This window comes from Adiantum capillus-veneris, chromosome 19, assembly GCF_014529385.1.
Source record: "Adiantum capillus-veneris isolate H3 chromosome 19, ASM1452938v2, whole genome shotgun sequence".
Taxonomy (NCBI): Eukaryota; Viridiplantae; Streptophyta; class Polypodiopsida; order Polypodiales; family Pteridaceae; genus Adiantum; species Adiantum capillus-veneris.
The window spans coordinates 35,671,626-35,689,299 of NC_140949.1; the positions used below are offsets into that span (position 1 = coordinate 35,671,626).

General features: G+C 45.2%; 1 protein-coding gene across 1 annotated transcript in view; it reads right to left on the reverse strand.

Annotated features, from left to right (window-relative positions):
* Window positions 1-1,415: 1,415 nt before the first annotated feature.
* Window positions 1,416-17,674, reverse strand: part of LOC147433825 (filament-like plant protein 4) — a 38,285-nt gene continuing 22,026 nt past the window's right edge. The window contains exons 3-6 of the mRNA XM_086490440.1: window positions 5,445-5,625; window positions 2,732-5,327; window positions 2,545-2,608; window positions 1,416-2,349 (exon numbers count right to left, since the gene is read on the reverse strand). Coding sequence (XP_086346566.1) covers window positions 1,702-2,349; window positions 2,545-2,608; window positions 2,732-5,327; window positions 5,445-5,625 — 3,489 coding nt within the window. The 3' untranslated portion in view covers window positions 1,416-1,701. The remainder of the gene's footprint in view (window positions 2,350-2,544; window positions 2,609-2,731; window positions 5,328-5,444; window positions 5,626-17,674) is intronic.

Here is a 17,674-nt window from a genome sequence, read left to right on the forward strand (position 1 = left end):
AAGGTAGGAAAGAGAAAGAAGAAGGTGTAGAGACCTAGGGGAGAATGAAGGTAGGAAAGAGAAAGAAGAAGTAACGAAAGAGAAAGACATAGTTCCTCATTTATCATCACTCCTATTGCATAGCATAGCATAATAGCCACGTAGGCACTAGCGCTTTGTGATGGTTCGTGATGGGTGAACTCTCTGGTGTCAACCTTGCTCTCACCCAGAAACTCATCTCTTGGAGACTATCCTAATCGAACATGTAACTTTCATTCTCTGCGTAAAAGAGCTCGTCGCCTCTATGCAGTTGTTCGTCGACAAGCTTGAGAAGACTCAGTGATGCATGTAGCCAAGAGGGTCGTTGGGTCTGCAGAACTAGTGTGTGAGCAAATATTCTTAATCCTTTGAGACAAAGGACCATCTTGTAACACCAAGTGAGGGGTGCGCGATCCTCCTTTAGGCTCAAATGCAAAGAAACTGCATGTTCAAGGTTAGGTTATATTCATATTTCTGAGCATGGCAAGGATACACTAAAGTTGTGCCCATTATTCTGCCTAACCACCCCGAGCATGTTTTGCATCTGCTGCTGCTGCTCTTTTGTTGCTACCGCTGAGAAGAACTCGCGCCGGAGTGCGAGTCTGGTTGACAATTTCCATCATACTTTACAGGTAGCATGGCATCCACATTTTTCTTTTTGCTTTTGTTGAAGGAGACAGTGTTAAATGGGGATTGGTTTGCACTTCGTGCTCTTCTTGCTTTGGATCGTCTATGTTTTGCTAAGTACAAAACCTAGATCTCTCCTCATGATTAGGCCTCACCTTGATCAAGTCACAGCCAATTGAATCTTTGATGTAGCATAGGGTAAGGTGAAATCTTGGCGGGAAATGCTTGCGGTGAAGTTCCACCGATATGGATTGCCCATATTAGCATTGTCAAATCATATATTCCATAGGGAAGTTAAGAATGCACTTAAATAACACTGGTATAGAATTGCATCAATGCTACAAAAGTAAACAAAAATAAGAAACAAACAGAGGGCTGTTGAAAACATGCCCAGCCTTGAGATGAAAAATCAAAATTTCGTTCGGGAGTAGGATAAACCAAAACGCAGGGCCCATTATTGGAAGATATCTCATTATAAGAGTACCAAGATTCAATGTTAAAGGTGGCCAAAAGTGCAACCAGATTGATCAATTTACTCTCAAGTAAATCTCAATGTATGTGTCCAAGGGAACCACAAATATTCGTCCTTAACTTCAATAAAGCCTTACATCGAAAATACTTATATAATATAGCACCTTCATCCGTGAAAGATAGTTCAATTGTCCAATTTCAATTTGCTTAAGTGTAAGACTTGCTAATGTATGAAATTTAGGAGCTTTTTGCATGAATTTAGACTACCCTTTAGTGTTTGCAATAACTAAATGAGCAAGTTTGTGGAAGAGGTTGACATGAATTATGAGAGGAGATGTGTGAAGAAAATAATTTTTTTAGGACATTTTCTTTAGTGTCTCACACCAGAATGTCCCTTTACACAAGACTAGTGCTGACAAGAGAACCCCAAAAACCCTTGTGCAGCAAAGAGCTATTATACAAAAAAATTGGCTAAGGTAAACTAGGAGGAGCTAAGTGTTATACAAGTGATCCATGCTTAAGATGACTTACTAATAATTGGTGAGTGTATTGGACAAAGTGTTTTAACTATCATGAATGGATGTATCAGTAAGAGCTCTTTGTTCTTGAAAAGAATCTGCTAAAACTACTGCCATGCTTCTCTGCAGAAGGTGAACAAGCATCATTCATGGACTTTGACAAGTTTACACCCACAAAGGATTGTGGGCTTCTCTTCTTTCTGCGAGGTGGCTTGGAAGCCACCCGCTTGGGCAAGATGGGTTCTGTCTCGGGTGAGCTCGGCATTTGCGCCACAGCTTCGATGTAATCCTCATGCACAGGGACTCTGTCACCAAACATGTCGAACATCCTCCTCCCTGATGCCTGCCCAGGCATCGCCGCTAAGCTGATTAACTCTGAGTCTAAAATATCCGACGCTATGCTTGCTCGAGGATCCCATGGAGAATCCTTCTTGAGTCTACCCATACCTTTTTTGGCAATGAAGTCTTCTTGGGGCTCACTAAAGCGCACACTACCGCTTATCTCAAAAGCATTATCATGAGATGTAGACGAGTATGTGCTTGAGGGACCCTGTGGAGAGTCAAATGAAGCCTGAGCTAAACTGAAAGAGTTCTGGATGGCCTCATAAGAATCTGAGCCTTTTGGAGAGGCCAGTGCTTTCAACTGTTGGCCTAAAACTAGAATGGTGCGCTCACATTCGGCTAGCTTCTCTGAAGCAGCAGCAATTTCCAGCTCCTGCATAAAATACACAAGAAGTTGATAAGGCTAGAGATGCGTAGGCTCATGCATTGATTGTGCTCTCTATCATGCTTTCCATCACTACACAAATTTGCTCAGAATGCAGAGCAAAGCAGGCATGGTATATTCTAGAAGACATTTTCAGGCCAAAAGATGAAGGCAGAAAAAAGCTTCAAACATTGTTAATCTAACCCTGCACAGTTGCTCATCCTTTGCAGCATCCCTGGAACATTTTGGACAGCTCAAACTTGATTTTCTGCATGGAAGAGAAGATATTCATCAGCTTTGACTCGCATACAAGCTAGTGATCTCATCTGCAACTAGTGCCCAAATCTTAAGAGCATTCAATTTGAAAAAAACAACTCAAATGGCTACCCACGTTTCAAGCTCCTCTTTAAGATCTTTACACATCCCTTCCAACTCTGAATTCTTCTGCTCTTTATGGAATAGCTCTTTCCCAAGCGCGTTCAACTCGAGACGTAGTTCTTCCAGCTCACTCTTGCAAGCCCTGAGCTGCGATTCAGCCTCATCTTTTACTGCAGCCATGTCACTTAGCCGCCGCTTGCCAAGCTCCTTGCTAGATTCTGCAGAGTTGAGCTGAGTCTGAAGGCTGCCTAGCCTCTGTTCTGCTTCAAATTTCTCTCCTCTCAATTGCTGAATCTCCTCCTGGTCTTTTGCCACGCAAGTTTCCAGCTCTCCCTTCACAAGTTTGAGCTGGAAAAGCTCTTCTTCTATATCACTAAACCTTCTATAATCTGCCTTCATGTGGGTTTCCAAAGCAATTCTTTCAGCCTGAGCCTTCCTCAGCTCCTCTTCCAGTCGTAGAATCTCTGATGAAAAACAGTCCTTTCTGAAAGATTGCACGCTTTCATCAGCAGGAACTATCTTTGCTGCTGCCTCCGAGCACTCAGATTTGCTAGTATCAGACATGGGACTGCCCAGCCCAATGAGTTCCATCTCCCCACTAGTCTCCCCACTGGTATTGGTGGAGCTCTTGAACGATAAGGATTTTCTTGAAGAGGATCTGGCCGTACCATTTTGTGTAGTCTTTACTCTGGCGATGTGAGACAGAATGGATGAAAGTTCCCTCATGAGTTGTAGAAGATCTAATTTCCCACTGGTGAAATGGTTGCTCATTTCTGTAAGAGAATGATATTTTGCATCAAGATCATCAGTTTTAAGCAGCCCATCATCTAGAAAGTCAAAATTCCTAAATGCACTTGCAATGTGAGCATCGTTGGCATCAACCGTTGGCATTGTAGCAGCTGTAAATTGGTCCTCAGGATTGCTAACTGCCAAATCTTTTACAAGAGACACTACTTTACAAACAGCTGTAGTCAACTCCAATACAACCCCATGAAGTACAGAATTGGGATCCAAAGAATAGCTTGAGCCATCCTGTTTGGCCAAGGGGTTTGCATTGGCAGGGAGAGTGGAGCTCCTGTCAGCAGGCAAACAGCTCTTACTTAAGTTTTCAGGAAGTTCTATATCTTCTCTAAGTTTCTCCCACAATTCATCCACATCAGCTGCACCTTCTTCAAAAAGAAGAGTTAGTTTCCTCTTCAGCTCTACTAAACTTGTTTGATCAGCAGCCTTTTGAGCTAAGTCCTTTTCAGCAGCAGCGAGCCTGGTGTGAAACTCTTCACAGAGCTTACATGCATCATCCTGATTCTCAACTTCCTTTGCCAAATTTCCATCTACTTTCTGAGCACTTTTACCTGAATCTTCTGCAACAGCATCCTCCTTTTGCTCCCAGAAAGTACGCTCCTTTGAACTGTGCTCATGACGGGGACTTAGACCGACAAGCTGCTCCATCTCCATAAAATAATCGGTTTCTGACTTCAAAGCAAACGCGGAAGTTTCATTACCTGCTGGCATAAGTTTCTCCTTCTTGAATTGATCAAGCTCAGCAATCAAAGCTGTAGCCCATGACTCGGCACAGCTGACCTCACCATCATTCCCATCTTCAGATACTGAAGCAAGGCTTGGTTCGCCACTATTAGCGAAACTTTTCTCGAGCTGGGTCTCAAGACCTGACACTACAGGCATCCTTTGCTTCCCTTGATTGCTGTTTAGTGCCTCCAGTTGCTGCTCAACAGCAGAAAGCTTGCTAGCAGTTCGAGCACACATGAGCCTGGCTGATTGCAGCTCGTTGTTCCTTTTAGTCAAAACTTCCCTCAACATTTTTGTTTCGTCCTCTAATGAGCTAAATCGATCAGACCATAAATCTCCTTCCTTGGTTTGATGATTGTCCTCCATAGTAAACTCTTGCATAGACTGCATTAATGAGTCTCTCGGGGAGATATTTCCTTTGCCATTCTTTTTCCGGCTATCAGTTTTTTCAATGCCAGGCCCTTCAGCCTCTAGCCTCATTTGCGCTATTGCAGCAGGACCAGGTAGTTTTTTACGGATCAAGCTCCGCAGACGCTGGCACTCTGCTTCTAGCTTGGCTATCTTCTTCACATCCTCCAGATGCTGTTTGTTAGCAGCATCTGCAGCTCTTTTACTCAACCCCTTCTCTTCATTTCTAATCTCTATTTCCTTATGTGCAACACTCAATTCATATTTCAAGGCAACTTTTTCCTTCTCTGAGGATTCTAGGCGAACTCGCAGCATGCTAGCTTCAGCTTGAGCTGTGGCACATGACTCGCTAATTTGAGAAATGGTTCGTGCTCGTTCTACAAGAGACCTTGACATGGCCTTATTCTCTGCATCTTTCTCCAAAAAGTGCTGCTCCAAGTCAGCCATCTTTTCCTCTAGTTCACATTGCAGTCTGTCCCAGTCTCGAGTCTTCTTCATAATGGCATTGTGGATGCTTTCTTCCTGCTCTTCACGCACATTCCTAAGTTGCCTCATGCATTCCTTCAGGGCACCATCAAGGTGAGAAACCCTGTCTTCAGTAGCAAGTTTCTGTTGAATTGTGACTTCTAATTGCTGCTTCATGCTGGCTGCCTCTGCTTCCACAGTCTCCCAACCTGCGACAACAGAAAAGTGAGGAAAAACTGCTCAGTACAAAAGGAAAATATACTTAACATAACAAATAAATTTGTATGACAAATTTTGATTGCGCATATTGCTCAAAATGTACTTGCCTGAAACAGCTTCCTCCGCAAGCTTTGCATGTTGCTTAGCCAACAGTTCTTTGCTGGCAACATCCATTAATGCTGCAGAGAGTTTATCGTTCAACACTTTAATCTTTTCCTCGTAATCTTGCCACTGTGTCGACCCATCATCAGCTACGCGGGAATGGTCCAGGACAATAGTAGATATATCCTACAAAGATTATGACAGTATAAAATCAATGAGAACTGCTGGCAACCTCAAGGATTGCAGTATGACCAAGAAATTAAACTACAAGACTGACAAATCAGAACTTCCAGTCTAGCTAGTGACTAATCATTACAGCACATGGTGTAACTAACATTGTATTTGTAATAATGTGCAAACTAGGAAACTATTTTGATCTTCAATAACTGTCCAGTGGAGAGCTTCAAATTGCAACAAACTGTCGACATTCTATTCTCTAAAATGAAATTGAGCTGTTTCTGATGCTCCCAGCATAAGGTAAGATCATTCAGCTACATTCAGATTACGATGATCAAGTGTAACTCTTTTACTCTTGCCACCATAAACATGAAACCAGAGCTGTGGTGGAGATACAAAGGACGGACAAAGTTTTGTGGCTGATATGGTTGAGAGTGATTTTTCAAGGATTTCTTTCTGGAGAAGAGATTTGCAAATCCCATCCAATCCAGCCCCAAGGATTGCGGTTATGCAAGAATCAGGTACCCTTGTTGCAGGTTGCAGAAGAGTCATTGGCAGGGTGGTGGTTGGTTTTCTCAGATCTGGTGCTGACCCGGGGGGGGGGGGGGGGGGGGGGGGGGGGGGGGGGGTGGGGTGTGCGATTAGAGCGCTTTGTGCTGAGTTTAGCCTGTTCACATGACCAAACCCATCTTGCCCCAATGGAGGAACGAGACAAGAATGCCGGATCATCTTCAGCCTCTTCAAGGTGTATTAACAGCTTGTCCATGGAGCAGATACTACACCGAGGTAGCTGACCAGCCAGAGAAAATAACCACTCTTCCCACATCGACTAGACACTATTATCGAAGCCGAGATCGTTCCAATGGTGTTGGACCAAGAAGAGCAGTTTTCAGCCACGACAAGGCCCGCAACTACTACCCCAAAGAAGTCTCAACGAGGGCTTTGGAAGGATCCAAGACCAATGAAAAACAGAAGGTTCGGGAAGGGAGAGGGAAGATTGATGCGAACAGAAGCCTCAAAGGTACGGAAACACTGCAATTCTTGTGATGAAAAAGGCTTCCAACAAAGGAGGTGTCATTTGTGGAAGAGGTTCAGAGCTGTTCACACTCATCCTTGGTAAACCTTACAGCATAAATATCCATCGCCTTGGGCAGAAGTTATCTCCCAGATCGTGCAGGTAGAGAGCCAGTATAACTTCAGTCTTGTGACATTGTTGGCATGGATTGTGCTTTGGTTGACACCCGAGGATATAGTAGATACAGGCATGACAACGCTGGCTCGTAAGTCTGGCTACCCCTCTTCTCAGAGGACAACGACAACGCACATCCTCCATAACGAGGGAAAGCTAGATTTATCTGTTTGTGCCGTAGTTGTCCTCTAAGAAGAGGACAGCCAGACTAAGTAATCATTATGAGCCGACTCTTTAGTCCAACTTTCCCTCATCTTGAAGGATTCTGACTATTGAAAGGACGCCATCCAGTGGTGGTCCGTGCAGTCTATCGAAGACTGCTACGGCATACGGTAACTGCTGCAAACCAACCACTTACTCTAGCTATAGACATGCACCATTGCATGGCACTGCCTCTGAGTAAAACGGCGGCTTGAAAAGAATCCTTGATCCTTCTTTGCAAGTGATCTTTATGGCTTATGCCCTGTAAGACAGAGCGATGAAGACGGGAGCACGTCCGATGCGCGATGTGAAGTAAGGGTAGGAGTGGCTAATAAGTCCAGGATCGGGACTTAAGTCCGGGTTCGGGACACGAAGATTCTTTAATAAAATTCACCCCCACACAAAGATTTTTGCTATGTTTGCTCTTTGGTAGGACCGATATGCTTTCAGAAAAGCACATTCCTGAAGCTCTGATACCACTATCACAAGACAGGCACCACGTGCCAACGGAAAAGAACAGATTGAACAACTTTAAGCACTTCAAATAACAATTGAACTGAAAGAGATGCACGACACGAGACGGGGAGTGGCGGAGTTCCACCCCAAAAGAGCATTGGCCCCAAACCTTGGCGCCCCTTTCAGTATTTCTTATATTACCTGACCTTTGTACAACGCCGGTACTCCATCCTCTGCACCTCACACGGAGCATGCCAAAGAATGAGCCCTTGGCTCATATTTAAAGGCCCTTGGCCTATGAAAAGCTACGAACTCAAAAGCATCTGGTCAAAAAGCGGGTGGCCAAAAGCTATCAGTGCGTTGCGGAAATCCGTACAACTGCCACGTGGCACTGTCAACGTGAATTGCGGGACTGTCCGTTTAGTCTGCCACGTCAACATGTCAGCACGTTTTGCAAGGGTTTTGTACAACAGCCACGTCATCATCTTCTATGCTTTGTGTGTGTTGGCCCCACTTTACTTTTAGTACCTTTAAGTCCCCTGGGCCCCATCGGATGAGGTCCCATAAGTTGGTAGGACTTCTTCTTCTTCTTCCGCTGCTTTGTCTTAGGGTTTAGGCCCCTCGGTCGGGATCTGCAGGTTGGCTCCGTTCTTCAGTGGCTTGACACGTCAGCAATTTGTGACAACCAGACCTCTATCTTGCAAGCAAAATAGCAACAATGATCTCCTCGGCAATGAACAAAACCTCAAAATAATCAGAAGCTATGCCAAGAACCTCATTTGGATCCGTGTGCCAAATGTATGTCGAGTAACGCAAGGCCTAAACAAAGGTCCCATCCCATTGGGGTGCTCCCAAATTCATCCTATCAGCCAAGGATATCCATGTCAATATCGAAGCATGATAAGAGAACTCAAATTTCTCCACCTGAATGTGATTGAGAGTCGCTCTGTGTCGATCTCCGACTCCCCTAGTAAGCCATCACCCGGAAAATCCTGGAGTTGTCTGTTTATGCATCCAAGTCTCTTGTGAATAGCTAAAACCTGTGAAACAGCAAGAGACGACGTTTGCAGATGTGGTAGAGTAGCAGCATGCTGTTGCTGCTGACGAAAAGTATGACATCAAGGATAAATCTGCACCCATGGAGAACCAATCCCCGTAACAAAGGCCCCAACGAGCAGCAACATTGAGAAGGCACCCTGACAAGTGAACAAGAAGAGAGGGGAAAGAGAGTGTAGTGGGGAACCAAGGAATCCATTCCTAGCAATCAAACTCCACGTCGAAGGCAAGTGTCCAACATTCTAGCATCAACAACTCGGTCCTTGACAGAATTGGAGATCAACTCAAGAGAGACTCGAAACACCTCTCATCTGAAAGCTGGACCAAAAAGATGCCATAGATAATAGCCCACCATGATGAGCTCCAAGATGCTGCCCTCGAAACCTCCAAGTGCAAACAGAAGCTGCTCACGAACTGTGGCGCGCGAGGAAGAGAGCCCCACCTTGACCAACAAGCGTCTGTCCCAGATAGTGTCAAGTAGCAACCTCGATACCAGCAAGGTCTTCTGGCGTCAGATTATAAGTCCAACAAGAGAAACCGTAGCAGTGCTTAGTGTCGGTGTGCTGCCTGTCATGGAAATGGACCCAACAAGAGGGTGCCGATGGGCTGTGGACTGGAGGGAACTCCGAAAAAAGGACTCTCTCTATCTCTCTCTCTCTCTCTCTCTCCCCTGTGATTTAGCTCTTTCTGAGGATAGACCCACACTTCGTTGTCTTAGCCCCCCATTCACTTCACCCACCCCCTACCCCCTACTCATATCCTACACAAGCCCAACTAGCTGCTAAGCTCACATCTAGCAGCTTAGGATTCTATAGTATTTTTACTTTGTTACTCAAACTTTGTATCAGATCCACCACATTGTAGCTTTCTGGTCTCATAGGTTACTTTGGCCTTTTGAAGAAGTTGATATAACATTTCATTTCTCTCTCTCTCTCTCTCTCTCTCTCTCTCTCTCTCTCTCTCTCTCTCTCTCTCTCTCTCTCTCTCTCTCACACACACACACACACACACACACAGAGCTAGATGTGAAAACCAAGAAGACAACTGCACACAACAGCGTGAATAGCAAGCTTTGGCTTTGTCACTCTTGTATGGTGAGAACACAATTGGCAATTGCGCTACACAGGGCTGCAGCCTAAGTACACGTGGGCACGCAAGGCACACCCAACAGTAGCTATGACTGTCATCGAGGAGGTGGAAGCACAGATGGTCAAAATCATAATGTGTCCCACGCCTCTCTCTCTCTCTCTCTCTCTCTCTCTCTCTCTCTCTCTCTCTCTCTCTCTCTCTCTCTCGCATTCACGCTTGGCAGCCAAACATGCTGCGGCAGTGAATTTGCACAAAATTAATGTGACATGGCCTACAGCTTGGGGATGGAGCGATGCAAAATTGTCTCATTAAAAAACAGCTTACTCAGCAAAGGTTCGCTCACAGCACGCAAGTAGGGCGCGTGAAACGGTAGGCACGCACGTGGGGTAGTAAGCCAGCTGGTTGCAAGGAAGGCGAAATAGGGTGTGCAGGGACACCACAATAAAGACACTCGAAGAACGCGTGTCGGTCCAGGAAAGCACGATAAACACACTTGATGATCGTTTGACGGCCCAACATGAGATCGCATTACTCAAGAAGGAGCTTGCAGAGGTGCGATAACGACACACTCGAAGAGGGAGAGCTTCAACCATCAGTAGTTGACTAACTCAACACGATTAAAGAACAAATTTGGGCCATCAAAGAAGGGGAGGAGCAGGACAAAGAAATGACAACTTTATGGGTGGATGTTCTTACAAAGACCCAACAGAAAGCGGACGATGGATTGAGATCGCCAAGAAAGGAAAAGGCAAGGAAACAACCCCCACACCTACCATCATTAACTTGACACTAGAAGAGGAGCAAAGGAGGTGTGTGTGTGCCTTACACGTGAGGATTTGTGGCTTCAAAGACCAAGATAATGTTGATGAAGAGGTTAAAGAACTCATGACTATGATGGGAGTTAATGACCCGATGCATACGAGGGCTTGGAGAGTGGGCAATAAGAAAAGTGGAAGCAATCGGGAAACCTCAAAGGAAAGGGCACTTATCCTTTGTTTCCCTTCCATGGAAGCGAAGGAATTTTTGAAGAAGAGACCAACTCTTAGGAAGACGGGCAGCTTTCTTGGAGATGACCTCACGCTCTTGCAGAGTGCTCATATGCAGAAGGTAATGCCAGATATTAGAGCGGCAAAGGAAAAAGGTAGGATTGCTTTTTACTGAGTTGGAAGGGTGGTGATATTGGAGCGACACCCGCATGACGGTGCGAGACCTATGCGACCACAGCATGGCATTGTAATGGGTCCCTTCGTCTTGATGTAGGAGCATTTGAGGACATCTTTATGGGGAGAGACATCGTCTTTTACTCAGAGAACACCAGGCACCGGGATAGCTTCTGCCACATGTGAATAGAATCTAGATATAGGTGAGAGATAGCCTGTCGTTCTCTGCATTAGACGAGGGCATATGGGAGTTTTCCATATCATTCTCTTGGGGGATTTTAATGCCTGCACGAAAATCATCAGACAATTGTTTATGGCACCTCAAATGAGATACGGAGAGAGCTAGATAACAGTGATATGGGGCTTGACAAACGCGCAGAGGATGAGTACACTGAGTACGGGAGATATATGATGGAAATGGGTTCCTCACATGGATTGGCCATACTTAATGGCCTACAACAATTTCCCGCATGAGCTGGGTTTACTTGCTTCCCACCTAGGCATGGGGCCAGCACAATGGACTATGTCATGGCACATCCAAGCTTCATCCTGTACATACAGGATTTCACAATAGGACCCAAACCTGTGGGTGTAGCAGTGGATCATGCTCTTTTGACATTTTCACTCTCCTTTCAATACAGTACAGCTGAGGTGTCAGGAAGGACGACACATACCCGCTATACATTTACACCAAAAACTAAATTTGTTTATACACAAGAGATCTATGATCCCCTATGTACAACAGCCAGGCCAAGACAGTGGAGGAGATCACCACTTTACTGACTGAGACATTGTATGATGCAGGGGTCATCAATTGCAGACAGTCTCGGATAGCTTTCCGATGCCATGTGCGACAAACGAAGCGAGCGTTCCTAGCTCAGGTGGAGCGAGACTTGTACCAATTGTTCTTGAGTAGAGACTCAAAAGAGGCATGGCGTCTCTTTCATGAGCACTCCCCACCCCTAGCGATTACTTCCCCTGATGTGTGGGGTCAGCATGCAACATCCTTATATACGTCCCTGGACAGACACCCCTTCCAGATCCTACTAATCCATGCCCATCTACGAGTACTTCTTTACCACTGAGATGGTAAAGATAGCAAGACGGCCATTGACAAGATGCGGATCATGATGGTCTAGTAGCAGAACACTTTATATATGTTAGAGATATGTTGACAGAAGTTCTTGCAGTTCTGTTCAATCCTGTCATCTCTGAGGGTCTACCTGAGATTTGGAGGCTGTCTACTATTGTGCCTATCCTCAAGGCAGGTGATCCTATGGAGCCTCGAAACTACCGTACTATTATGATTGGACAAACATTGGCGCAGTTGTATGCATCTATCCTTGAGCAACAGATGAGTAGAGAGTGAGGGCATACGGACAATGGGACATGCCGGTTTCAGGAGAGGCTTCTCCACTCTTTACCATATTCTAACACTCAAAGCAATAATTGAGGAGGGTAGTGCACATGGGAAACGGATTTATTGTAGCTTTGAGGATTTCTGCAAAGCATTTGACATGGTTTCCAAAGCCAAATTGATACACAAACTACTACAGATGGGAGTGCCCAATGAGTTGATTTGGGGGATCATGGATCTATACAAATCAATGGAAGTGCCCAATGAGTTGATTTGGGGGATCATGGATCTATACAAATCAATGGTGGGACATGTGCGCACTCCAAAGGGGATATCTAATTTAGTGCATTCCACTATTGGAGTGAAACAAGGTTGTCCATTGTCCTCCACTCTATTTGGTATGTATATAGATGAGGTTTCTGATTACATTGACTCAGAGGGTGTCAGAGGTGCCCAGCTAGCAGAGACATGGATTCATTGTTGTTATATGTTGATGATATTGTGTTGATCTCAAAGACACCGGGGGTATACAACGACATTTGGATTCATTACATAGCTTTGTGGAGGATAGTGGATTTTCTATAAACTTTGGTAAAACCAAGGTTATGGTGTTTAACACCACACCACAATGGATCAGGAGATCAGCACCTACAATCACCTATGGTCAGAAGGTTGTGGAGCACACAGATGCATACACTTACCTTGGGACAGTCTTCATTGGGCCAAGATTTCTTTGAAGAGAGCAGTAGAGACTAGACTGACCAGAGCGTATGCGGCCTTGGGAGGATTGGAGAGGATGTGTTCGCAGGTTCAATTCCAGGAATCCCGAGCAAAGCTCTGGCTCTTTCATACCTTGGTAGCTTCAGTTATGCTCTATGGGGTTCAGGTTTGGGGACCCTCTGTGGGTCAGGATGGGTGGAGAGGTATGGAGAGACCCTTAGTATCTATGATCTCTCGGCTGATTAGAGCCAAGGCCTCCGTGTCACATGAGATCATTAGAGCAAAGTTAGTAGCCTCCACTCCACACGCACGCGCGCACACACACATGGAGATAGAGACGCTTACTAGATTGGTCTCCTTTATGCACAACTTATGGGATACTACCAGAGACAGGTACGCCAAATTGGCCCTTGAGTCCTCCGGACAGTTAACTTTACAGGGGGACACATCATGTTGATATGCATAGATGTCATCATGGTTCCAGATACATGGCTTCTGTCACGAGGACGTGACAATTGTTAACTATGTCACGAGGACGTGGCAACTGCTAACCTTAGTTGTTGGTTTCTTTCCAATAATTTTTGTTTTATTTTTAAGATCCTATTTTTGAAGTTGCAAATGGTCGGACATTGTATGGCCAATGTGAACGGTAGTTTCACCCGCAGACGGGAAGTTGGTTAGCACTAGAGTTCGTATAGTAAGAGGATGTCTAGGCTCAGTTCAAGATCATGTAGGTCTCCCCATCGCACTTAGCAAGTTGGTGGATACTAGGAAGTGAACTCAATAAAGGCACAAAGCCAAGGTGGAGTCACCAAAGGAAAGTACCCGACAGTTGGGCCACATTGCATTTTTGGATGCGGTCCCAATGGAGATAGATGGTCAGAAGACCAATGGAAGCCCAACAGAAGCATCTCCTAAAAATTAGGGAACTACTATTTTGGGCCATGAAATCTATTCGCGTCATTACCTCCGGAATGACAAGGGGAACATTTTAGAACTCTGTTGCAAAGTCAATTGGGTAACCAATCGGGAGACTTTTAAGCGGCAACCCCGAAACGAGAAATTGCTTGTAAACGTACCAAGTGGCAAATTTTGGTGCACTTTCCTCTTTACTTTCCTCTTGCAAAAGAAGTAGCGCTGAATTTTAAGCTAAGGGAGCTCATTTGAGAGTTTTTGTCACAAGTTAAGAGCTATTGACTACAAGCTTTCTCTCTCATGTACAGTGTGGTGCAAGAAGTCATATCCTGCACACCTCACACTGCTCTCTCTCTCCCCTACGTGCAGTAATGTGATGCCCCACAAGAGGGCTCTTCATTTGACTCATGTACAGCTGTGTGGTTACATATGTTTTTGTTGAGGCAAGAGCCTCTCTGAGCAGGAACAGGAGTAGCTAACTGCTGCTCCAAAAGCACGCACCGGTGAGGGTGATAACCTCACCGTACAGGTGCGTTTTCAGCGCTAGTTATGCGCTGAATTTGACTTTTTTCAGCCATACGGATGCCAGAACCATTGAGAAGTGCCCCTCTCTTAGAGAACAGTTCGGAGACTGCTTAGGGCTGAAAACAGGGCGAACACCAGTAAATACAGCGTGCTGAATTTACTGTTTTTGGGCAGAAATCAGAGGGTTTATGTCAGTGGAAGTGAGTTCCAGCAAGGAAATTAGTTTCGGGCAAGTTTTGGGGCTGTTATGCTGCCAAAACAAGTGGTATCTAGCTGGATACATGTAAAGAATTCCCGGGACTCTACTTTGTAATTTACCCTCTTGAAGTATAAAGAAATGCCAAAAGGGGCACCAATTTTGGGGCCTACGGGTTGTCGGTTTCTGCTCGGAGCATTCTAGCTTCCGAGCCGTGTGTGTGCTTAAATGTTAATCCCCGTCGCAGGTTACCTTTGCACGTTCTCTCTGTGTGTGTCTAAAGTAAAGAATTTCGGGTGAAAGCCAAAGCTGTAGGGCGGGTTTCAGCTTCAGCATGGACAGCTTACCTCCCTTCCAGTACTCCCTTGATGCACCATCGTTGCCTCTTACATGGGTGGAGATTACTAGACTCATTCGCTAGGACTTGACCCAGTTGGACACCAAGAGAACATGGATAGAGACGACACATGAGTTGGGCATGACGATGCCTTTCTATAAGGAGCATCTTCTCCAACTCACAGAGGATGAGTTTGTGATTTGACCCAGCTATATTGATACATATCCATCTCATGGGTTACAGTGTGCCATTGGTGAGATACGGACATCTTCACACAAGCTTGAGATTGAGAATGGTAGATTCAGAGGGATACCAACAACCAGCAGGATATGCTGCCTATGCCATACAGAGCCAAAGATGGAGATGCATTATCTATGTCAGTGCACAATGTACTATAAGATACGGGGTCACTTCCACCTATTCAGAGAAGGCTTCGGACCCTTTTCCAGAGTCATGAGCTATCAGGACCAGAGATGTTTTTGACTGTATCTACTTCACACAGACACAGAGACAGTTTACTTAGGAGATTTGAAGAGAGAATCCCATAGAAAGATTACTGATTTCTTCACATCAGACATTGGACGGATAGAGTAGCAGCCACACTGCAAAGCTTAGCTGATACTCACACCTGCGGTACTCTCATTGACCGAGCATTGGAGCTAGGGAGATTTAGACGCTCGTGACTGAGGAGAAGAGCTTCACAGCATCGACGGAGACTGCAACAGAGGATTCGAGCCATACTATCTCGGCATCCAGAGTACAATGAGGATAGATGACTCATTATATCACCCTCTTGTATTGGGCACCCATTGTATTAGTGATCGCACATACCCCACACAATTCCAGCTAGTAGCACTTCTAGATTCATTTTAGCATCTCTTTTTTGTACCAAGACATGGTATCAGATTCCCCAGTTTATAACGGATTGGTCTCATAGGTCATTTTGGCCTTTTCAAGACGAACAACGTCTTCATGGGGGAGCACCTATTCAAAGTACAAGAGAAGGTTGATAAAGCTCAAAAGTGGACGCAAAGAAAGGAAAAGATAAGATGCATGAAGCCACACTGACATCCACTATCATTAATATGACAATTGAGGAGCAAAAGAGGAAGACTAGAGCCCTTCATGTGCGTGTTACAGGTCTCAAAGACACTGGAAAAGTAGAAGAAGAAGTGAAAGAACTCTTGAAGCGCATGGGCAATTTTGAAGGGAGAGGTGCCTGGAGAGTGGGAAAGAAGGGAAGTGATGAGAAGGAAGTTCCAAGGAAAGAGCACTCATTATACGTTTCCCTACGTTGGAAGCTAGGAAGGAATTCCTGAAGAAGAGACCAACACTCAAGCAAACTGGGATATTTTTGAATGAAGGTCTCACTCTAACACAAATAGCACACATGCAAGAGCTGATGCTAGAGATCAAGGCAGCAAGGGAAAAAGGAAAATTTTCTTTCTACAAGGGAGGGAGAGTAGTGGTTTTTGGAAAGACTCACCGCATGGCGATGTGAGACCTATGGGACCAACCTTAAAATGGCAGCATGGAATTGTAATGGATCAATGAAGCTAGATGTAAGCGCATTTGAGGATAGCTTCAAGGGAAGAAACATTATCTTTTACTCAGAGACGCATCAAACTCCTGTACAGTGATGGGATACCATTGGGAGACTACTTGTAGACAGGATGTGAGATCAATGCATAGAGGACGTGGGTTAGGAGGTGTGGCAACCCTATTCAGGGAGGAGCTTCAGCCCCTCATTTGTATTGTTCGGAGAGATGAGCAGGCTAGATATATGTGGGTTAGAGTGAGAGCGGAGATAGGGAGGCCACTCTACATTGCAATATGCTATTTTGCCCCCAGCACATTTCATTATGCATCACACAAGGGGCAGTCACCCTACATGATATTTGATGAGGAGATAAAGGAGTTCTCTAGGGATAAAGATGTCATTCTTCTGGGAAACTTTAATGCCAAGACAGGCCAATCTCAAACAGCTTCTACGATACCTCAGAGGAAATGTTGAAAGAATTGGATGTCAATGATATGGTTATGTTTTGGCTCAGCCCACTTTTATACCCTCTGTTCAGGACTTTACAGTCAGGCCCAAGCCTATTGGGGTAGCAGTAGATCATGTCCTCCTCACGTTTAGCGTTTCATTCAAGTTCAGCACAGCTCGACTGGCACAGACATCTACGCATACCCGATACACTTACTTCGAAGACTGATTTTATCTACATAGATGGTATATACAAACGCTTATGCACGGAGGATCCGGGGAGACCTCTAGATGAGCTCACTTATATACTGACAAAGACACTGCAGGATGCAACAGCAGAGGCATACCCACACACTAAGCCTAGGCAGCCACGTCGTTCTAGGAGCATACCCCAGAATAGCCGGTTTGATGAGGAGTGTAGAGAGACGAGAGCCCAACTTCAGAGGAAGATACTTCTAGGAGTCATCACTCACAGGCAGTCACGGATTGCTTCTCGACATTTGGTGCGACGGAAGAAGAGGGCGTTTCTAGCTCGATAAGAGCAGGATTTCTGCTTCTTTTCTTTTTTATCCTCTGCCTTTAAAATCTCTTTGTTATTGTCTAAGGCCTCTTCACACCTCTTATGGATGTTCTTCTTCTTTTCCTCCTCCTTGCCATTTTCTTCATGACCAATTTCTACATGGAAATACTAATATACCGGCTGTTTTTGAGCTAAGATTTAGGCGAGGCATGGGGACTCTTCCATGGGCATTCTCCCCCACCAATAATCAATTCTGTGGAGGTATGGGATCAATACGCATCATCTCTACACAGTCTCGGGGCAGCCACCTCTTCCGGATCCGCCAGAGCCATGCCCACACACATGTGCTT